Source organism: Perissodus microlepis, chromosome 16 (genome assembly GCF_051167445.1).
Source record: "Perissodus microlepis isolate ML-2025 ecotype Zambia chromosome 16, ASM5116744v1, whole genome shotgun sequence".
NCBI lineage: Eukaryota > Metazoa > Chordata > Actinopteri > Cichliformes > Cichlidae > Perissodus > Perissodus microlepis.
In genome coordinates this window covers 10,248,562-10,271,738 of record NC_140476.1, presented here as the reverse complement: position 1 = coordinate 10,271,738, position 23,177 = coordinate 10,248,562, and the positions used below count along the sequence as shown (strand labels likewise).

The 23,177-nt window shown below is 40.7% G+C and overlaps 2 protein-coding genes across 2 annotated transcripts in view; one reads left to right on the top strand and one right to left on the bottom strand.

Moving 5' to 3' along the window:
* Positions 1 to 5,488: 5,488 nt before the first annotated feature.
* Positions 5,489 to 15,641, top strand: chpfa (chondroitin polymerizing factor a). The gene is made up of 4 exons (XM_084954560.1): positions 5,489 to 5,969; positions 9,401 to 9,965; positions 11,499 to 11,681; positions 11,837 to 15,641. Exons 1-4 carry the CDS (start codon positions 5,680 to 5,682, stop codon positions 13,097 to 13,099), a joined length of 2,301 nt encoding a protein of 766 aa, XP_084810686.1. The 5' UTR covers positions 5,489 to 5,679; the 3' UTR covers positions 13,100 to 15,641.
* Positions 15,642 to 16,377: 736 nt separating this feature from the next.
* asic4a (acid-sensing (proton-gated) ion channel family member 4a) overlaps positions 16,378 to 23,177 on the bottom strand; it is a 96,695-nt gene continuing 89,895 nt past the window's right edge. Inside the window, exons 7-10 of the mRNA XM_084954562.1 lie at positions 22,766 to 22,857; positions 22,502 to 22,581; positions 21,809 to 21,919; positions 16,378 to 20,196 (exon numbers count right to left, since the gene is read on the bottom strand). Coding sequence (XP_084810688.1) covers positions 20,035 to 20,196; positions 21,809 to 21,919; positions 22,502 to 22,581; positions 22,766 to 22,857 — 445 coding nt within the window. The 3' untranslated portion in view covers positions 16,378 to 20,034. The remainder of the gene's footprint in view (positions 20,197 to 21,808; positions 21,920 to 22,501; positions 22,582 to 22,765; positions 22,858 to 23,177) is intronic.

Below are 23,177 nucleotides of genomic sequence, written 5' to 3'. Positions count from 1 at the left end.
ATTTTGATTTTTAACTTGAATTTCATACTTTATTCTAAATTTTAGTTTTATTCTTGTGTCTGGTCAGGAATTGCACAGCAATAAGCATTTCACTGCATGTCGTACTGTGTATCACTGTGTCTGTGATAAATAAAATTTGAATTTGAAGCAATTATGAAGGGAGGTGGATTCCAGGGGACAGTTCGGTTTGCGGGGACAGGTGTCACTGAGAGAAAAGAAGCGAGTTAAACCAGACACAGGCTCCACAGAAATGTTCCAGAGAATTGTTTTGAAGGTGTTGATTAGGATGATTGCTAACTTGGTTAATCGGAGGAGGATTTTTAATGGGAGACTACTGGTCTGATTGAATCCTAAGAACAGTTGTAGGAGGATGGGCAGGCAGGTGAGTTGATGAGATCTCAGATGAAGGGGAAGACCAGCTTGACCAGCTCAGGTGGGTTATTCTGGAGAAGGAACCACCCTTCAGTGTGATGGGGAACACTGGAAAACAGAGAAATGTAGAAACAGGAACGCTTAAATGAATATGAGGAAGTTAAGGGCCTGATTATCGCACTGACACAAAAGACAAGCTGGACGAGAGTGGATGTTAGAGCTGATTTAAATACTGGGTGAAAATGAGCCTTGATGAGCAGCAGGTGTGATGACCAAGCGTGGGAAACAAGGACTCCACCTATAAGCAGACCTTCACCTCCCCAGCCCTATGTAGACTTTGAACAAAGGGAAAAACACAAAACAGCAAACAGACAGGTGGAGGATTATGATGCTAAACTCTGGATACTAACGGAGAGATCAGAGACACAAACCGCAGAAATGAGCTTCTTCTAAATCGTACCTGGCCTCTCCCTTAAAGAAAGCGTGAGGAATTTGGTTACTCAGGAGGGATTAAGAACAGAGCTGCTACTCCTCCACATCAAAAGAACCAGTTGATGTGATTCAATTATTAGGCTAAGCCTCTTGGAACACCTCCTAAGTGAGGTGTTCTAGGCATGTCCTACCAAGAGGAGACCCCGGGGCATACATGTTGGGGAGATTATATCCTTCAGCTGCTTGGAAACACCTCAGTTTCACCCCGAAGGAGATTGGGGAGGTGGACAGGGAGAGGGCAGTCTGGGCATCTCTGGTTAAATTGCAGCCTCCTAACCTGGACACAGACAAGCAGAAGAAAATGGATAGAGTGATGTCCAACATATAATTGGGGCAATAGCTAAGGTTAAGGTTTGGTGTGTGGTATGATGGTGTTTCTACGCTGAAAAACTATGACATAACTACTATGTGATAGGTCACTTGCAATGTTAAACCTGGACTGACATTAGTTTTGTTGATCCAGAAACAACACCAACACGATGATATCAGATCGTGCGATGGACGGATGGATAGATTTTTATCATTTAATATTCTGTACCATTCACCTAAACTGTGTTTGAGTAAATGAGACAATATCATCTGTGTGAAAGGCTTTGCTAACCATAAAAAAGCTCAATCTTGCAGCCGAAAGTATTCAGTGTGTTCTTTATACTCTATATCAGTAATTTCTAAGCTCTTCATATACGCAGATCCGAAATTAATGACAAAAATGTTCAAGGACAAGCTGGATTTGTGAGTGAGATACTGCTTTGGAGACTCAGTTTTGACTGGTGACACAATAACCTCAAACCTGGCGCTTCTATATTTCAGACTGGCTCACTTTCCAATGTAGTTGTAACTAATGTAATCATGTAGCCTCCATTCTGGGCCATGACATGACTCATCTAGCAAAGCTGGGTACTTTAAACACGGGCAGCTGTGCCATGACAATATCAGCTACTTCCACAGCTGAGGGAGTTATTGTGACGGGGAGGAAGGTCAGCGTTATCGTGTACAGACTGTGAACTGATTATTAAAACCTTGAGTAATGAAGATTCTCAGGAATGAGCACACAATCTTAATTCTCATCGACAAAGCACTTCAGTTTGAGCATGAAAAAAAGTATGATATACGTGCTTACATCAGTGATCAAATGTTCTGTTCCAGTCACTGCTGATGCCAAACAATATGCCATTCCTCCCTAGAATATGATGTAACTTTCACTTAACCAGACAGTAGTTAACATCATCAGTATTGTGTAATGTTTTTTTTAACTTTATGCCAAGAAATCTAACACAAAAAATGCTCCTATCACCCTTCATTTACTCGGTGGGCTACAATGATTGTCTAGAAAGAATCAGACTAGCAGTTAAAGGTCAAAGGTCAAATAAATGTACTGGCTAATGCAAAGTACCAATGGCTAAATGCTGTGATTTAATGTCTTCTATAACCACTGATTTACTCTTATGATCTACAGTAGATTCCATATAACTGAAGTGATGAGAATATTTGCTACCACCAGGGGGCCCAAATCAGCAGAGCTCTGTTTGGTATTTAAATGAATGAACAGGAGATGTAACCTGAAAAATCACAGAAGATGTAAAGCATGTAGTACACTGAAAGAGGAGACTTTAAGTTTATGTATTTTACTTTGAGTATATTATCAACACACCCACGCGGGACTCATGAGTGAATGTTTTCCTAGTTCTGGTCCCAAGCCCAGATAAAGAAAAAGAACGGTATGTAGCGTAAAATCTTTGCCAAATCAAATATGTGGATCAGAAAAGATACAAACAGCTGTGATGACAGAAAAAACGAGCAATGACACGAGGTAAAGACACAAGATTCACTCACTGAAATCAGGCCTTATAATCAAACAAGTCTCACTTTTTAAAGGGATACCTGGGTTTTTGGTCTGTCTTTACCTGTTAATGTCTGTTCAAACAACGTACGCCCACAGCTATGACTCCAAGAGATGATAACACACAAAGAAAGCATTGCATGCTTCCGTGCAAGCAGTGGCACAAAGACCATATTGAATCATGTCAGGCTTTTAATGTCTTTTAAACTCCCCCATTAAAAATTAATCAGCAGATGTCAGAGGAGGAGAGAATGGAAGTCTCGGTGAGGAGGGTGAAATCAGGAGGCAGCTGAAGGGTGGACTGCACAGACCACAAAGCACGGAGCGTCCGACATCTGGACGAGGAGCACAGAAGCCAACAGAGAATAGCAGAACCAGGTGGATGAGCGGAAATTGTTAATAAAACGCACATGGGGCAGCGGCAGAGAGAAACTTAAGATATAGCTGGTAATGTTTTTCACTGTTACAGCTTTAAAGGCGAGCCCATATCTGTAGCATCTGATATAAAATGAGGATTTAACGCCTGAATTTGAGGTTGAAAATCCTTGTTGGTGTCCAGCAGTTAATGAGTGGTTAGTGTGCAGCTTTTAGTGAGAAGAAAAAAGGGCCTGCAGTGGCATGTAGTGATACACCTGGGTGGTATCAGTGTGCTAATGAAGGTGTTCCTGTGTTTGGAGGGAAAGGCATGAAGTTGCATGTCGTGTAAACAGCAGTGGAGGAAGTTTGCCCTTTGAAGTGGAAAGATATTACATTGCAAAAATTCTCCATACAACTAAGTTTTGCATGACGACTTCTAGAAAATAAAGGTACATCAGTATAATAAAGGTATACTTCAGTATTATTATTATATTATTATTAGATGCAGAAAAATGCCTCTTGTAAGTGTTACATTTCAGCTTATTATATATATTCTAAGGCTACTTTACGCTTTACCTAAATATCTAATCAGCCAATTACATGGCAACTCAGTGCATTTTGTGGACCTGCTGAAGCTCAAACCGAGCATCAGAATGAGGAACAAAAGGCAATTCACGTGACTTTGGATGCAGACTCGTTGTTGGAGCCAGACAAGCTGGTCTGGTTATAACAGAAGCTGTTGATCTGCAGGGATTTTCAAACACAAACATCTCCAGAAGTTACAGAGAATGGTCCAAAAGAAGAGAAAATATCCAGTGAGCGCCAGTCCAATGTGTGAGAATACCTGTTGATTCCAGACATCAGGAGAGAGCACAAACTGCTTTAAGCTGACAGGAAGGCAACAGCAATGTAAATAATCACTCATCTCTGAAACTATAACAGGTCAAACCTTGAAGCAGATGGGCTCCAGCAGCAGAAGACCACACCGGGTGACACTCCTGTCTGATAAGAACAGGAAACTGAAGCTACAGTTCACACGGTTTCAACAAAATTGGACAAAATAAGACTGGAAATATGTTGTTTGTTTATTTGATGAGTCTTGATTTCTGCTAAAGCATTCAGATAGTTAGGTAGGAACTCGGCGTAAACAACCTGAAACAACCATGTTGTTTTTATTAACATTAATAATAATAATAATTAATATATATTTTGGCACACTTTCCACCCAGTATCACCAACTGAGCATTGCCATCCAGAAGGAGAAAGCTCACGCTGGTTTCTTGAACATGACAATGAGTTTTGCTGTGCTCAAATGGCCTCCACAGTCACCAGATCACAATCCAGCAGAGCAGCACTGGAATGTGGTAAAGATTGGCATCATCGTGCAGCTGATGTTATCATGTCAACATGAACCAAAATCTCAGAGGAATCTTTCCAGGATATGTGCCACAAATACTTAAGGCAGTTTCAGATATAAAATTGGAACACTATATGAATTACATTAGCAAAGGTATGCTGTAAAAGTAAAAAGGTCAGAAAACTGTAAAACTGTTATCTATTAACACAGCAAGGTTAACTGTTCTTCATTGTAATAATATCTAATCATTAATTAGATTGAATAAAATAATAACAATCATTGTTTTCTCATTCTTATGCCCTTAATTTCAGCTATTAAGTTTACCTGTTTGTTACTTCGATGTAAGCTGAATTTGAAAAAGGAAGGGAAGGGAGGGGGGCAGTGAAACGATGACAGCAGCTGCTGAAGTTCTTTAATTTGAGCTTGTGAAAAGAGGCCATCACCTGGTCCAGGTAGACAGGACCCTGGCTGTGTTTCAGCTCTCCCTCACCTGTGTCTTACCTGTCGTCAGTCGTAACTCATCGTGTCATGCTGGATGTCCAAGGCCATGAAAGGTGATCTAGCCCCCCCCCCAAAAGAAAATCTGTACGTGCACCTGAACACAAATGGCCCTATTTCAGCATGTTTCCTGTCTGCAGCCCCTGTAGCAGGTTATCTAGAGTCTTTACCTGGAGAAGGGTCACCCTGGCAACCACTAAAAGGATACCCAGTTTTTAAAAATAAAAATAGTAGCTTTAATCCTAAACTTTAATTTAATTTAGTTTCTTTGGTGTTTAACATGTAGCCAAGGAGGAGGCGTCGTTCCCACCTTCCCAAGGCGAAGTCGTAATCGGATATCAGGAGTGGGTGTCATTATTTACTTAGAAGTGGAAAATATCTATTTGGCGCTCATGGGCACGGAGATTAAAATTGTGTTCAGAGACACTAAAACAAGCGGGGGAAATCCGTGTCCCAAAACACGAATCGATAAATACGATTGGCCAATATCCCTCCGCCCCGCTCAGCACGCACACACACACATAAATGTGCAAGTAGTCCCGCCTGTGACACGCCAAGCAGGAGGGGGCGGAGCCAAGCATGAGCTAGACTGACACGTAAGAGTCCTGCGTAAAATTAAAGGAAGAAGCTGCATCTTTTCCTCAAGTTGTCTCTGGATGCTCCACTTCGATGTAGAGTCGAGCTGTCCCAGTCCAGAGGCCTGTTTGGACGCCTTGAAAGCGACCGTAGCGGGACTGCCGGACAGAGAGATCCGACGCTCAAGATGAGATTTTCGTTGTTAATTTCTGTGCTGCGGTCGCTCGGCCCGGTGGTGATCGGTATTTCTTTAGGCTTCACGCTGAGTTTACTGAGCGTGAGCTGGTCGGAAGACGCGTGTTCTCCGGACAGTAAGGAAGGGGAGGCTGTGTCTTTAGGTAAGGATGGACTGCTCAAAGGAGCCCGAAAGCCCAACTCTATTTCTGCTGTCAACGATGTGACGTCCGAAGAGGATTTTCAACCAAGAATAGTCCCGTACAAACAGATCCAGCCGAGCGCCCCAAAGAAAGTTTTCAGGTAACTTGTGTTTGTTGGTTCACTTTGACTGGAGAGCACAGCCTGACAGCATGTGGCTGATACTCAGTCCAGGTCACGTTGCTATACACTACAGCACAGCAGGCCGCTGTGTAGATCATCCTCTCTAATGATGACTGGTCTCTGATGGTCATGATTATGATGATGTTGAAATCACTCATTGTGTGACTTCACATCATAACGCCTGCGCGGGTAGCGTGGCCAGGTGTCCTACTTTCTGTGCACACCATTGTTCCTGTGTCCCATAAGTGAAGACAAAGATCTGGGTTTGGTTGGCGCAAGTTTACAGGCTCAAGTAAAGTGAGGACAAGATGCCTCACAAGAGACGTGCACATCTGTAGATGCACGCCAAACATGATTAAGAGGCAGAAAAGCTGCTGAAATTGCAGGTTTAACAGTTACTTCAATGGAGAAATGTGATTACAGGAGTTTGCAAAGAGTGTTAATTAGTGAGGGAGTTGCGAAAATTGCATTCAAAGACTTTTTTTTTTTTTTTTACACATTCAGTCACTAATTCTCATGTAGTTATACGATTATAATTGAGTATCCTCATCATTAAAGCTAATAAGACACAGCCAGTGGTAGCCACAGCTGATTCAGAGCCTGTTTCCTTCTACCAGATCACATATCCACAGAAATTTGGACACAACGTGAAGTCTGCACCACTTCCTCTGCTGTTTTCCAGTGTAACCCTGGCCAGAGTAGAGCTAGTTTTTTTTCTGTGCTACAGTATGCCTCCAAACTTGCATTTTTTTCCCTCTCTGAGTAAAGACCTTATTTAAGTGCTGGCCTCTGCACCCACAGTGGCTGAATTTCAGTTCAATTCCAAGAAAGGGTCTTTCCTCGTAAAGAAGTTCTGCTGAGGCTACAGATGCAAACGTGCAATTGCCGAGGTTTCAGAGGCAGCTTATGCCAAACGTTGGTTTGTTCAGTAAAGGGTGGTGCATCTTATAATTGTTCTTATGAATTATGCCTAACCCTAATCCCAATGAAGCTAAATGTGGGGCTAAAGGAAGTAGGCTTTCCCAGATCAGGTTGATACTGTCTTTTATAGCCATTGTTATTACAGACTCTGTTCCGTCTGGTAATCCTCAGTTTTCAGTTGCATCCTAACTTTTGTAAACTTGAGCCAATTAAGATGTGAACCATTGTCTTATAATGTAGAGTAGGGTGTGAGACTCCTGAGGACTGTACTACCAAGCAGGATTTTGACTTATCAAGGTAACTTTGGTGTTAACCCAGGTTTGTCTGTACTATTAAGGTGGTTCACTTTTTACCAAGGTTCATCGCTATGGTAACTTAAACTGTGAACCTTGCACATCAAAGATCAGCAAGTACAAAGTCGCCACCTCCTGACCAATCAGGTTTTCTGAAAATAGCGCCAGCCTTCTTGGAAGATACCTAACCTTGATAACAGGAGGGTATAAAGTTATAAAGTTTGTTTTTAATAGCTTCAGTTTTACTTTGTTTTCCCGAAGAGTCAGTAAAAAAACTTCTAGGTCCAGTTGTCCTTGTTATGTTTTCTCTGTTGGGTGCAAACAATTTTACAACAGTTTTGTTGTTCTGCAAACATGAATACAAAAATCAGGAAACCTGTTTGTACTTGTGGACTCTCTATCAATTGCATTTAGACAAAACCTACATTTTAAATCAGTTTTTTGTATCAGTTCTTTACTGTTATCCATCATCAAGCTGGAGCTGAAAGAATAAAAACCAAAACATTAATTTAATGGAATACTCGTTTATACCTCATCCTTAGTGATATAGTCTGTTAACTCACACAACTTGTATTGTTGCCAGCTTTTCTTTCTGTTTTTAAACAGGCTTAACTTTGTTAATATAGTAGCTCTCTTCCAGTCTCACGGACCAAAACATTTAATGAAATCATGCATCACTTATAACACTAAACTACTGCACGGTCCTTTTCCTCTCACACTGCAGCAGCTGTTCATTCCATTATATCTGTGTAAGCTATTCATATTTTTTCTAATATCATAGTTTACTCTTTGCGAAATCAGCTTCCAGTAAAATAATCAGTGTGACAGGTCAGATGTTGCCAAAACCCCCTTTTTCATGTGAACACGTTGATATCTAGATTAGGAAACTCTGGGTTAACTTAGTGAGTTGATAACCAGCTTTGTGTGACTGCTTATCTCAATCACCAGTGTTATGTTAAATTAGTCCAGATAACAGAAAGATACCCTGGGGATTTTGAACTCGCTTCACGGTACAGGCCCAGGTCACCCTACAGATATCCAGAGCTCACGTAGATGTTCTCACATATACTGTTTGTCCAACCGAGAGTTCAAAATGCAAATATTTAATGTGGGACCACACATGTGACGAGAACAGCTGCGAATTCTCTTGGGGGAAAAATGTTGTTTAAAATTTGTTCCACTGTCTTGAGTGATCTATTGACCAACAGTTGCAGCTCTAATAACAGGCCATTATTAATGCTATGTGGAGCATAACAAGGAAATGAAAATCAGTTTGGCGTTGTGGTAAATGATGAAACACAATGCAAGTTCTTACATGTTTACTTTTCCGAAGAACATTAGTTCTTACTTGTGTGTCAAGATATTTAAATCATCTAATCAACAAACTCGGTTTTGGTGTTTTCTGTTAAGATGGAAATATTGCGAAAGCCACTGGACACTGATGTTTAGAGTATCTTCTTGCAGATTTGAAAGGGGAAGGAAAAAAAAGAATTGGTCAGAAATGCTGTAAAGTCATCAGGCAGTCCAGTGTGAGACTTACAAGCCACCACTATAGGTCACTACATCATGTCTGTTTAGTCCTTGTTTTCTCTAATGATTTAATAATTTCTAGATGTTTAATGAGCTGAACAATAAATTACAAGACTCTACAACCGTTTTTGAGCCACACCTCAATAGTTTGCTTTACTTCAAAGGAGTCTGACATTCTTGACATTTTTTTTTTAAGTGATTTTGAGCAATAGTTCTCCAGGCGTTCTGAAGGTCTTTTAAATGTTTTATTTGAACATTGAATGTGAATTAACGAGCAGTCAATCTGATCTTTGTACTTGAGCATTTTTCAGAGCAATGTTATTTTTGTTTGTTAAGCCACTTGACACTGACCTATGACATTCATTCATTCATTCAAGAATAAAAGACACCAAAACCAGTCTTGTGCCTGCACATAACAGACAACTTGGCGCATAACCAATTTTAAATTATATCTTTAGACACCAAATTTGTTTAGTTGAATTTATTTAAAAAAAAAAAAAAGAACAATAAGGTGATTCCCAAAGAGTCATTACACACCTTACACAGTACTTTACATATGTGAAATAATATATTATGATATAAGATCTATTTAGATCATTAGTTCTTTTGTTGGCAGTTTTCATTCAAAGCAGCATCCACTCAGTCACCGTTTGACATCTCTTTCAGGGCCAAGTACATCAGCACGGAGTTGGGGATGCGGGAGCGTCTGTTCGTCGGGGTCATGACCTCCAAAAACACTATTAACACCTTAGGTGTAGCTGTGAATCGAACCATCAGCCATCATCTGGACGCTGTGATCTTCTTTACTGGCTCGCGCAGCCGCAAAATCCCTCACGGCATGTTTGTGGTTTCTCATGGAGACGAGAGGCTGATATGGAACATGTTCCAGACCATCAAATACATTTTCGACCATTACATCAATGAATACGACTGGTTCTACTTTGTCCAAGATGACGCCTACACTGAAGCCGACCGGATCAAAGCCCTGGTGGAGCACTTGAGTATGGATCGAGAACTTTACATGGGCAGGCCTGAGGAGTTCATAGGTGGGGCGATGGAAGGGAGGTACTGCTATGGAGGGTTTGGGTACCTCCTGTCACGTAGCTTGCTGCTACGACTCCAGCCCTTCCTGGAAAATTGTAGGAACGACATCCTGAGCGCCCGGCCTGATGAGTGGCTTGGACGATGCATCATTGATTACACCAGCATAAACTGTGTTGGTGAATATGAGGTAGGTTGAGAAGTGGATTTAGAATCCTATGACCCCATAGACTTCTATGCAATAGGACATACTGACAGGCAGAAAAGTCGCTGTCTGCTGGCTTTCAGAAGTAATGCAGGTTTAAAGCACTTAAATCTACGTTTGGGACACAGAAACTTTTATATAGTCTTTGAAAGACCAAACACCTTTTTAATAGTGCTTTTTTTGTGTGTATCAAACCACAAAGAAGACTTGCAGAACAGTCATGTGATAGGTCATAGCAGTTATTTTAAAAAACTTTTTAGTTTTTTTAGTTTAGCCCTCACAGTACAAATCATGCTTTGCCTCTGGGAAAGCACTTAAAGCTGACGGACAGCTAGCTATATAAAACTGTAATTACCATGCAAGTACAGAGATGGTATTTGTGTTACAGAGTGGTTTGCTAATACCCTTTAGCCTTGCATTTTTTGCATCTCCAGCAGCACTGTGGAATAAGCAAACAGGCAAAGAAAGCACAGTTCACAGTTCAGCTTAGATTCAATGGCGTGAAAATCCCCTGTGGGTCAACATGCTCTGCTCCTGTAATGTCATTAACATTTAAGGTCAAACAAGCTCTGTCTGACCACCCTTTAGGCGATTGGTTGTGTCATTCAGGCAGTCTGCTTCCCCCATACTAAAGTTTTGGTTTTGTTTGTATTATTTTCCATACATGTAAAAATCTTTTTAGCTTCTATTTACCCTTACTTGGCCTTCCCCCAAAGCAGGAAACCATCTTGTACCATAGCTGAGAGTGAATAACTTGGCTATCTTAAGTGCCCTGAGCCAGAATAGCTCCACCAGAGTCCCCTCACACTCCCACACCCCCAAGATAAGGGGGAGAAACAGAGGCAAGCTAAAAGGCCTCAAATGGCTAAAGAAAATAGCTTGAACACAGACCCAGACATTTTTTTTTCTGCTAAGAAAGAGAACACTGGTGACAATTAGGCTTCACTAAGTCTTCAACTACAGGGTGTAAGTTGGCAAACATTTCCAACAGAATTGCTTCACTGCTCAGTTAAGCATTGTCTCTGTTCTTTGTTCTTTTAATAGCTTGATCAGATTGGGTTCACTTTTTTTAATCACTCAAGCTCCTTAGGTGGTTACTTTGTTTTCGGCTTAAGTGACCATGTCTGTAAGTGGGATTCTGCCGCCTGTGTCAGTCACTTCTGTTAGTTTCCTCCTTTTTTTTTTTTTTTCCTTCAAGCCTGTTACTAAAGTGAGAGACACCGTTAAGAGTGCCCAAAATAAACACATCCCTAAAAATGACCAAAAGTCTAACTGTAAAAATCTCCAGTTATAAACCGTCTTGTTTTATTTAAACAAAAAAAAAAAAAGAATCTGTCTACAGTTCACTGTGCAATTATGGTCAGCCTTGCAGCAGAGACGAGCACAAGATGCTGCCTGGATGGCATGTAATGTTTGTTTGAATGAAAGCAGCGCTGCATAACAGCTGACAGCTTGGAATAACAATAGGCGTGTTTGTGTCGTCGCACCTCATGAAAGGACCTGTGTGATTCCTTTCAGGGACTTCACTACCACCATTACGAGTTGGCAAAAAACTCTGATCCAAGCAAAGAACAGAGTGAAGAGTTTAAGAAAGCCCTGACCGTCCATCCAGTGTCTGACCCGGAGCAGATGTACCGCTTGCACAGATTCTTCACTGAGATTGAACTCCAGAAGACTTATGATGAGATTGCTAAGCTGCAGGTAAGCTGATTTTCAAGTGTCGCAAATCACCCATGGATCAGTCACAAATAAAAACCTGCCTGCTCGCCTCTATTGTTGGCACAAAATACCACAATTTCAGTGTAGTACGAGCTGGGTTAAATGTGTCTATTTTAACACTTATTGTGTTTCCACAGGCAGAAATAAAGAATGTGAGTGTTGTTGCTTTTGAGGGGAACCGAAGCGCCCAGTGGCCAGTGGGGATCAATCCTCCTTTTGAACCAAAGTCTCGGTTTGAAGTTCTGAAATGGGAATACTTCACAGAGGAGGAGATTTATTCGTGCATCGATGGCTCACCCAAGTGCGAGTTGCGCGGCATTGACCGCATGGACGTGGCGGATGTCATTGACACCGCCATAGGAGAGCTGAACAAGAAGTACATGCCCATTATACACTTAAAGAAGCAGCAACTGATTAATGGCTACAGACGCTTTGACCCCATTAGGGGGATGGAGTACACCTTAGACCTTCAGCTGGAGGCTGTTAATCAGAAAGGTCACAGCCGCTCCATCACAAAGAGGGTTCATCTGGTGCGACCTTTGAGCCAGATAGAGATCATTCCCATGCCATATGTCACTGAAGCTACAAGGGTCCACATTATTATACCGCTTACTCTGCAGGACCGGAGCTACGTCGATCACTTTCTTGAAGTCTTTGCCTCGAATGCCTTTGAGACCAGCGAAAATGCAATCCTAACCTTCTTGTTTATTTATGACCCAGTGGAGGCCCAACAAGTTAGCCAGAATGATATATTTGCCAGCGTGAAGTCTCAGATAACCGTTTATGAACGCAAATACCCTGCAGTGAAAATCCCGTGGATCAGTGTTAAGACGGAAACGCCATCCCAGATCAAATTCATGGACATCATCTCAAAGAAGCACCCCGTCGACACGCTCTTCTTCCTGGCTGAAGTCAACACAAACATCAATTCGGAGTTTCTGAATCGCTGTCGCATGAATGCCATAAACAATTGGCAAGTATTCTTCCCCATTCATTTTCAGGAGTACAACCCCGACGTGGCTTATCACAACCAGCCACATCCAGACACACTTGATCTGGTCAAGGACGCGGGCCTTTTTGACCGCAGGTCGTTTGACGAAACGTGCTTCTACAACTCGGACTACATGACGACGCGCAGTCGGATGGTGGCGGACGTCCAAGAAAATGAGGAGATTCTAGAGAACATGGATATCTACGAAATGTTCGTAAAGTATTCAGGTCTGCACGTATTCAGGGCAATAGAGCCAGCGTTACGCCAGCAATACCGTTATGAAGTCTGCAACCCAAGACTCAGTGAGGACATCTATCACAGATGTGTTCAGAGCAACTTGGAGAGCATCGGTTCTCGCTCCCAACTTGCCATGCTGCTTTTTGAGCAAGAGCACGGAAACAGCACTTAAAAATAGCAGTGAAACCTTTGCTCCTGCACGTTCGCTAAAAAAGTCTTGAGGCTTGAATTTAGGGTGAAGAGGGCAACCGTTGTGCCACCACCCATCGCTTAAACTTTTTACCAAGTACAACTCCTGCTTAGGGGTGTAGGTGACTTTTAGTCACCAGGTCAGGTAACACAAGTGATTGTCTCTGTCTTCCTGTGTGCATTAAGGGCAGTTTGGATATATAAATGCAGTACACTCCCAATAAAACCTTTTCACATAGTTTTAATGATTGCGTCAAGCAGGCTTTGACCACTAGAGGGCAGAAACTTTACAGTATTGACTTGATTGTTATGATTCAGACGTCCAATGCATTCAGTGGGAATTATAACCTTGATTTTGGTTCGCAACACTTGGATGTAACGCTTGTGCTTTTGACTATTTTGAATACAACAGGCATGATTGAGCTGATGTACTGGCTGCAGCTGCTCGACTAAACGAACCAAAACAAGTTGCAAAAACTTTTAGTATGTTGTTGCTTTTTCAGTGGGAATGTCCTTTAATTTAATGTCGATATCAAAGGTATTTTAAAGCGGAGCTGTTTATAATTCTTTTTTTTTTTTTTTTTTTTTACTGGTAACCTATGTGTCCCTTCACAAGGGGGCACTGAAGTGTTGCACTTTGGTAAATACTCAAGTCAGTAAATATCAAAAGTGCATCTTTGCATATGTGCCTTGACAAAAATGACTCCACGAGGTATTGTACATCTATATATTTTTTTTAGATTTATGAATAAAATCAATAACGCTTTGGATAAATGGGAGGTGTTACCTTTCACTGTGCATGAAGCCTGATACAGCGGTGGTTATCGCAGAAATGTCAGACCACCAGCTATCCACAGGCTGCACATGTGCCTCAAAGCAGGGAATGAAGCTTCTGAGAAATTGCTGCTGGAACTTTTATATAATAGATACAAACCTTTATTTTTATGTAGGCCAGCATTGTGTTTTTAAGTTATTCAGAGGTTGTCTACTTGTAAGTTTTCCAAGAAAACTTGCTTGCATGAGGCAGTAGATGAGGGCGAGGGCTCGTTATTAAATGCTTGTAGCGATTGCTCAGATTTTTCAAGAGTCCCTTTTGAAATGTACGGTACTTTTTAAATTAGAATTGAATTAGTTTAGTAACAGCTGAAATAAAGAATGTATGAAGACATTTCACCAGGTGTAGGCAGTCTGACAACTCCAAAAGAAACTGTTTTTGTTTTGCTTTTTTTAAAGAATTTCAACTGTGTTGTTAAGATATTGTAAGTCACTGGTTGGTATCATTGTTCTCCCATGCGGTGTGCTCAGTTACACAAATGGCTGCTTTCTCCCAGTTGTAACGCTGCCCAATGGGGGTCTTTTCTGGTGGAGGTGGAGGTAGCGGTACTGGACACCATAATGTCGTTGAGTATATTATAATGTGCAATATTACAGATAACACAGCTGAATATGTCTGATGGAGGACTTTTCATTTGAAAGCAGTGTGTATATCAAAATACTGTACGTGACTCATTCTTTCTGTTTGATACGAAGTAAATACACTGTAATTTCTTATGACAAGACCTTTTAATGTATTTTCTCTGACACTAGACACTTTTCATCATCCGGTTTACTTGGAAATACATAAAATCAAGGCAAGTCCTGTTATTTAACTGTAATTGGATATAATGTATATGTTGGAAACACTACATCCACTTTGGTGGTCCTGAAAGGTGTTTTCTGTATTGTCTGCCATGTGAACATTTTTTTTTTTCCCCTGACGCGTCTTTTTTCAAGATGAGTCTTTCTTTTTACCATTACAGTGCACCAGCTTGTATGAATGTTTGTCGTAATCCTTTGAAGAGTACAATGCTAATAATGTGCATAATTGAAAATATAATCTTCCCAAAAAAAAAGACCACTGTGAAAGATTGCTGAAAGTGCTGAGATTACAATATGAAGTTATTGTGGTGATTTGCGTCGTCTTTGCCTTCTGCAGACGCGAGAAGCCCAAAATTAAAGGAGCGGGCAGATTAATTATCACATCCGTCATCGCCGAGCGCAGTCTCTTAAGTATTTTGTCCATAATTTATTCAGTCTGTCATATCTCCTAAATTATGCATCTTCTAAACACTTCAGCACTAACAGAGGCTTCCATGACATTTTCTGTGCATCTATAAATATTTTATAGACACTCTATTTTTAAACTTTTTTTTTTTTTAAAGCTTTATTTACACTGCAGTTTCTATTTTATTATTTTGTGACGGAATCAAGTATCTGCTTTGTCCTTGTGCTTTCAAACAGAAACAAAATTCACTTTGGATCAAGCAAATTATTTAAAATAAAACATTTTTTTTTCTTTAAAATTTTCCATTGCTGATTGAACCTGTTGGTTTACAGTGTTCAGTGCACGTGGGTACTTGTAAAACCAAAGCAATACGTTTCAATTTAAAAAGTTCATCACATCCAAATGTGTGCTGTAATTACCAATAAGCTGTGAATTGTAATTTTGTTTTGTTTTTTTTTAAATAAAGGATGTTTAAATATGACATTTTGTCCTTTTGTTGTCTGGATTGCTGTGATATAACATTGCTGGCAATGCAGGAACAGAATCCTTTTTGTCCTTTAGGTGTCAGCAAAAGAACGCGTTTGCTGTCAGCAGCGCAGGTCCCAGACCAGTAATGGCTACTGGCCGCTACAAGCAGAGGATTGAACGTGTAGAAATCACATTTCTAATACGAAGAAGACGGTTTTAATCTCACAGAAATAAGCAGCGTTTTCACAGCAACATTGCTGCCCACGTTAGAACTTGGGTATTCCTGATGTCTGGGTTGGGTAAAAACAGGGAAAACGTCGCAACCTTAATTACAGCTTTAGTTATTTCAAGGGTCTATATGTACTGCCCCGAGGCATGCTGTAAAACCGCATAACTACAGAGCAGCTGTGAGTTAATTGTAAGCCATTATTTTGTACTTTATTTTATGTTCAATCCCAGGACTTTCTCCTGTCATGTGAGGACGAGGTTGTTTTAAGTCCTCCAGAAAGCAGTAAAAAAATTAAACCATCAAAAAAAAAAACCCCAAACAATTCACCTTTTAACAAGCAGAATTACACATTTTTTACCATCTCTATCAATAATCCTGCTCTCATCTTCTAGGAGCTAGCCTTCGAGATGTCTTTATGCAACCTTAAAGGTCATTCAAAAGGAAATAAAAATGACCAGAGTCTGAATTGCTATTCAACGGTGTGGTTTGTAGGGGAATAAAAAGACGGCATACAGTGAAATGGGATTTAAGAGGCACTGGTTTTTATCTAAACTTTAATAGTCATTGTATTTACCATATTTAACATTTATAAAATGTGTTCTAACAGAAGAAATAATCACAAGATCACACTTATATACAAAATGTAAGCGTTCCTTGTCACTGCAGGGATAGTCCATTTCCATTTCTGTCAGATATAGGATGAAATTTCTCCTTTTGAATTCCTGACAGCTCCTTGCATCACCCTGCACTTATATTTTTCTCCGAGGCCTCAGCTGAAAAAAATAAAATAAAACGAGCAGGAAAATGGCAGATATTCAAAACCTAACATCTGTGGCTAGTGAGATTACATTAATTTTTATGGGTAATGCAGCAAGCACATACAGGCTGATTGGTAGTTTAAGCTTTTAAAAACATAGGTAGGTCCCCTATGTAAAGGGAGCTCGGAGTAGGAATCCCAGGAATGTGAGCTACATGTTGTTAAGAAGGGAAGTTGTCCCGTCTGCTACAGCACAGACCTGCCGCCCACCGTGTGGTCATGTGGCACCTCACACAGGCTGCTGCTGCAGTAAAGTTATCTGTGTTTGTCGACGAATGCAGAATTATCTGAAGTTGTGTTTTGCAGTGAACCTAAACACACCGTCTTCAGGATTAAAAAAGCCTTTCCACATCCACTTTAGGCTTTTCCGTTTAAATAAAACTCTACAGCAATAAAGCAGCCCTGTATTCATCTCAACACACCAACCCCTGTGTGACTTCTCTGAGGATAGCTACAATTATTGATGACAGAGGAGAAGATTGTTATGCATAGCCTGTACAGGATGCCATCAGAGACTCAGATTGGGAACCTTTTGAAAATGTCAAAGTGACACATGATTATGAATATTAAACAGCCATGTATAGCCCATGATTACTTGAAAGGAGGAGGGGATTTGGCAGATGGAGACTGGAATCTCACCGTGAGCCAAAGTGATGTATGGTAATATTGCGGCAACAGAATACACCTATCAAATTAACGGGAAAAATGATGTTGTCATTTGTTAACATGAAATTCTGTATCGTGTAAGGTATTCTTGCATTTCTCAGACACTGGAGTGTCTGCCACCTTCTGTGCAGGAACGAATTTGGTTCACACTCTGCACCAGCGCATTGCGTGATACCTATTCTGACACGTGTAAGTCCAAACTATAGCTTGAGAGCACACATCTGCAAAAACCTCACTCAAGATTAAAGGTGCTTGTGATATAAAACATGCAGTCCCATGTCACTGATCTGGATTAGCATATACGCTGACCTTTCTAAAATTTCTTAGAGGCTTGTACTAGCAAAGCATACAAAAACTTGTATCAGTCCTGAATAATTCTCTCTTTTGGGTGTAACAGAATGCAATTAATTTGCAAAAGAAAATAATGAGGAGCTCATAGCTAGTCTTTACCGGCTACTTGGGTAACCTCATGTACAGCCCCCACTACTCTACTGCAGGAACTTAAGCAAAACAACAATCTAATCCCCCCGGTTGTTTTCTTCTCTTATTATAATGAACTAAAAGCAAATTCCAGCCTTTAGGATTTGCTAAAGTAAACGAAACACAGATTTCTTTGTCACAAGATAAAAAAGTGTGAGCAGCATCTGCCATCTTACTACTACAAATATTTCAAGAAAGAACTGGGTATTTCTGTTCAAAATCACACTCGAGCTCCTATTTAACCATTAAAAACAAAGCACAGACACATGGCCAAACAGATGAAACGTCTGACTATGATGTGGCTGACAGCACAGGACCCCATTCTGGTTGAGTTGGTCCTACTAGTTCCCTGAAACAAAAATCCATATCGGCAATGCTTCAAAGGTTGTCCATCCCATCTCTGCTATCATAAACAATAATCTACTTTTGGTTATACGATAAAACATAGACAATGCTGTTGTAAGTTCCAGTTTCTTATTTGAAAAGAATGGTGCAAGAAAGAGCCTTAAATCAAATATGCATTTCTAGGTGGCTAAGGGAAGTCTGGTAAGTTCCTGCAGTGGAAAAAAAGAGACTAGTCGTGAATCAGTGAATCAGTTTATATTTCCCTTTGCTTACTTGTGCTCTTAAAAATGTGTGTTGTCCTCTGTCCTTTTTTACATAAACCAATAAGAATATATATCCGGCTCTGCCACAGTACCTGTTTACGTTGCTGCCACATCTGCATCTCCAGAGGTGGCTTCAGCTGATAAAACCTTCCCGCTGCAGTAATACTCTTCCAGCTTTTTGATTGTAATCCCTCCTTTTTTCATGGATCAGCTCATCTGAGCTGTGTCAGTCTAATGTGCTCAGTCATGTGTGCAAAATGTTAAAGTGCGCATGCAAACACATAAACAAACACACACACACGCTGGGTCCCCACTGTAAATAGCTGCTGTACTTTTACAGTAGTTCTGAAGGAGATGAGTTTGCAAAAAGATGTGTAAAAAATTCTCTTATTGCTTATGTCAGCTTTAAGTAAGGATGCTAACCAAGATGAAGAGTGGATGGTGAGCAGAAATGAGTCGAATAGGAGGAATACTTAAAGCGCAACCATGTCATATGTGAAAACATAACCCAATCCTCATCCGTAAGCAAAGCATGTTTGTGTTGTCTCAGACATCTTAAAGGAAATGATGGATATAATAGTCACAATGCATTCAGTCCGTTCTTGTTACCTGGACGAAAGTATCGATGTCTGGCAGTCTATCGTATCTGCAGATTGTAAGTGTACAGTAATTGCTACAATCGTGATCGCTATATTTTCTTATAAAAATTGTCTCTAAAATGTATAAATAACTAAAATTAATAGTACATAAGATATATATTAACTAAAAATAAACAACAACCATCGAAACAGAACCTTTAGAACTTTCTCATTTTTACGTTGGACTTTATGTACAGGTACAATGCTACTCTCTAACACCTTAACCACAAACCAGACAAAGTGTATCATGTGGAAAGATGCTGCTAGATCTTCTAAGCCAAGGTCATATATTTCAGCCTAAATAGTTCCCTTCATACTTTGGATGGTGAATAAGGTATGCTTACTGAATTATTGTCATCTTGTATACAATATAGAACATATAATAGTATCTCTTTAAATAATTACATAATATATTGTGTAGATGACTTGATATGGTACACTGTGTTCTCCTCGAAGTAAGAGAAACAGTTTCAAGAGACATACATGGAAGGATACAGATGGGAAAAAAAATCTGAGATGCTAGCTGAATAAATAAATCTTTTTTTTTTCTTATTTCTTTCTTTTTTTGGAATATAAACTGGATCAAGGTGACATGCAGTCCTCCTCTTGTTCCCTCGTAGTGATCATGTACCAAAAAATTGGTCCTGAAATCACAAAGTGTCTTGAATCACAACATGAAGCGGGGCGATGTTGAGTGGGATCCCATCCAGAGACAGAGAGAGAGATAGAGCAAAAAAAAAAAAAAAAAAAAAAAAAAAAGGAAAGGAGAAAAAGCCGTGTCCGTTTTGTGCCTACATACTGTACGTACAAGTGGTTTGTTAGCAGCACAAGTTTGGTGTTTGACTTTGGCTGTAGCTTTTCACTGGTGACAGCAAAGGAGTGACGGAAATGCCAAGGGTCTGTTATTGGTCTCAACACAGACAGCTCTTATCTTCTGTTGTCACCAAGACAGGAAACAATGGTTGGCTTTAGCAAGCGAAGTCCTCAAACACCCCGTGGTGTCCGGCATGGTGGTGGTGAGGATGAGGATGGGGGTGGGGGTGAGGGTGAGGATGAGGGACGTGGTGGTTGGGGAGAATCGTGTTAGCATAGGCCCCCTCTGGGTGACTCCGTGGCATGTCATTGGGCTCCTGTTGAAAGCAAAGCAAAGGGGGTCAGTAAATATATTTATCAATAAATATACTTTCTACTCATTTTGATTTAAAGGAAAAGCCCCTTATCCCTGGGAAATACTTGCTGCTAGTCAGATCATAAGATTCTTTTGTGTCTGATGTACGGTGCCATGCTTACCCACCTTGTTTCATTCTTGTTAGTTTTTCTTAGTCTTTTTGTTTTAGCTGCACATGTCAGTCACTCTAACATACCTGCCTGTTGTTAACCTACAAGTTGTCAAAAATGTCCTTGAACTTCTTCCCGCTTTGGGTCAATTTTCTTGACCCTTACTTGCTTTCTGTGTCCTGCGATTAGCCTTTCTCATCACAAAAGGAAAGCTTTAGGTTAAGGGGGTTTTATTATGCTCATTTCCACCTCCATATTTTTTATTTTTTTTTGCTATACTTTATACTGTGGCCTTGATGCAGTCATTCACATCATCCTCTGCCTGAAACAAGCTGTTTTACCTCTTCTTTCTTCAAAGACCACCTTCTCTTTAACCCAACTTTCTTCTTATGTGCTGCCCATCGCAACCATGAGGTTTGAACAGCCAGAGCTGTGTCCCTGAGATGACCATATTAGGAATATCCCCTCTCACTGAAGTGATAAAGCTCTAAAAGTAGGGTAAAAAAGTACAGGTGGTTGCCAGTGCTACTCTCAGCCTCCTAGTAGATGCATCTACGGTATAAACTTGAAAATCCTGGTTGATTTTCAGAAAAGTTTATCTCTGACCTTGATTAGTTACTGAAACTTGCACTCGCCCGAGATTTATAGTAGATGCACGTATGGTATCAATTTCAAAATCATACGTTGCCCTGTTCTGGAGTTATCACATTCACAAACGTGGGAGTCCAGGCTGCCCCACCGCCTGTCCGCCTGGCAGGGTGCTGACAATACCCCATCATCCTTTTACAGCTGAGAAGTAAAAACTGTCAGGAACTGGGTGTTAAGAGCCGACTGAAGCCTAAGGTTATGGATCACAGGGATTACTGGTGCATGATTAACATCAGCATCTCTTGCTGTAACAGTATAAATATTACAGAAAAAGGAAAGGAAAACATAATAGCTCCAATTTAAAGTACTTTCAGAGCTGTATGTAAGATGGCTAATTTCTCCACCAGGCCAGCGTTGATTCATTTTCTGTAAGTTGTTAATGGATTTTAATGCGGTGGCATTTTTGCTTGTATTTATAACCGTTTCACAACCGCTTGTACCACTGACCTCAACAACGAAATACGATATTAGTCAACATCTGACACAGTTTGTCATGACATGCAGCGTAGACGTAATACACAGTCATAGTCGGATAAGAAGCCCATTGTTCACACAGAAATGAGCAACTTCCAAATAAAGTTGTGCAAGAGCTAATATGAACTCTGGGGGAGGATGTGCTTTGCGCAGTGGTTAGGACTAATTAGGAACATTACACTCTTTATTGTTTTAGGAGTGGGGGGGAAAAATATTAATTTGCTTCTCCCTTACTCACTCTTTTGTTGTTTTCTAATGCAGTTACAGTGCTGCAGGAGAAGTTGTACACTCGGCATGAAACCACTGTAAGCATCATTTGTTACATTGCACCATGTGCTGTACCTTTGCTTTCATTTCCTCTAGACCCACTGTTGCAACAGTGCTGGCCTGCTGCTTGTTCTTCTTCTCCTCTTTCTGCGGCCTCAGCAGACGCTGTAGCCGGTGCTTGATCACCTGGTTTCACCGAGACCACAGCGGCAGGCAGGGTGAAAGAGAACAGATGAAGGAATGAGACAAGACACGCAGCGGTGTGAAGGGTTCATCTGACATGACGTCTGCATTACAATCCCTGCCTCTGATTTTGCTTTATTCATACATGTTTGGCAGTCAGCAGGCAGCTGGGTGTAAAGCTTAAAGGGGATACAGATGAGGCAGGAGTTCATTTCATGATCAGCGTTAGTACCATGTCCTCAGCACCGACCTGAGCGGATATTAGTTTCTCCTGCCTGGGAATCAAATAAAACTTCTCACATGCATAATAAGTGATAAGATTCGTACTGCAAGGCCTCTCCTTAAAATTTCAGGTGATTTTGTCTCAGAAGAACATACTGACATGCTCAGTGGTTACATTTGGAAGGATGACAATTAGAGGCAACAATGAAGCACTAATGTGTTTTATAAATAGTGACTGTTGGTTGGTTTCTGAAAACCAGCGGGACAATAACTGTTAATTATCGCTAATTATACCGCAGCTACCGCAGGTCTGGTTTCATATTGTGATTGGCTGATACGTGCGGACTTGCATGCACATTGTACCTCATAGATATAATCCAGTATTTCTAAGACTGTCAGGATGCTGGCTCCGATGAATAAACCCATCTGTCCACCAATGTCACCTGAAAAGAAAGGACTTAAGTAGTGAAGGAGAGGCCCAGCGGACACAATACCCAATCTGCTCCCATTTTCTGCTAATGATAATGAAAACTAAGCAGCGCTGCAATAAAAACAGCTTTCACTCGGCTCCAGCGAGAGCATTTCATATTCTGAAAATAGAGGAAAAAAGAGACAGAAATTACTTACCCAATAAACCTGCAACATCGTATGCCTTCTTCTGCTCAATCGTTTCATAGTTCAGAGCTTCGAAGAAGATATCCAAGACCAGGAAGTTGTCTCTGGAAAAACAGTGTGAATACCATAGAGAACAGTGAAATTCACTGGTAGAAATATAACATAGTCTAAAAAAAAGAAGAAAAAAATCAAGTCATCTTTATGCTCACTGTTAACTGCCAGGCCTTCAGCGCTTTACACAGATCTAACCAGCGCTTGCGAGATAATGAGGTGTTACAGGGTTTAACTGAGACGAGCTGAACGTGCGCTGACGGCATGCTTAGTCACTGCCACGTCCCCGATGTCTGCGGATTTAGAAAAGCTGGTAATATTAAATGTAGTGAGGCATCATACGCGCATTCGTTTAGCCATGTTTACTTTCTAC

What these genes read in the sequence shown, in the direction of transcription:
- chpfa (XM_084954560.1), top strand. Translation starts at nt 5,680, where the DNA reads ATGAGATTTTCGTTGTTAATTTCTGTGCTGCGGTCGCTCGGCCCGGTG. An exon ending in GCCCCAAAGAAAGTTTTCAG is followed by an intron (nt 5,970 to 9,400) that starts GTAACTTGTGTT and finishes CATCTCTTTCAG; the next exon opens with GGCCAAGTACATCAGCACGG. An exon ending in ATGAGATTGCTAAGCTGCAG is followed by an intron (nt 11,682 to 11,836) that starts GTAAGCTGATTT and finishes GTGTTTCCACAG; the next exon opens with GCAGAAATAAAGAATGTGAG.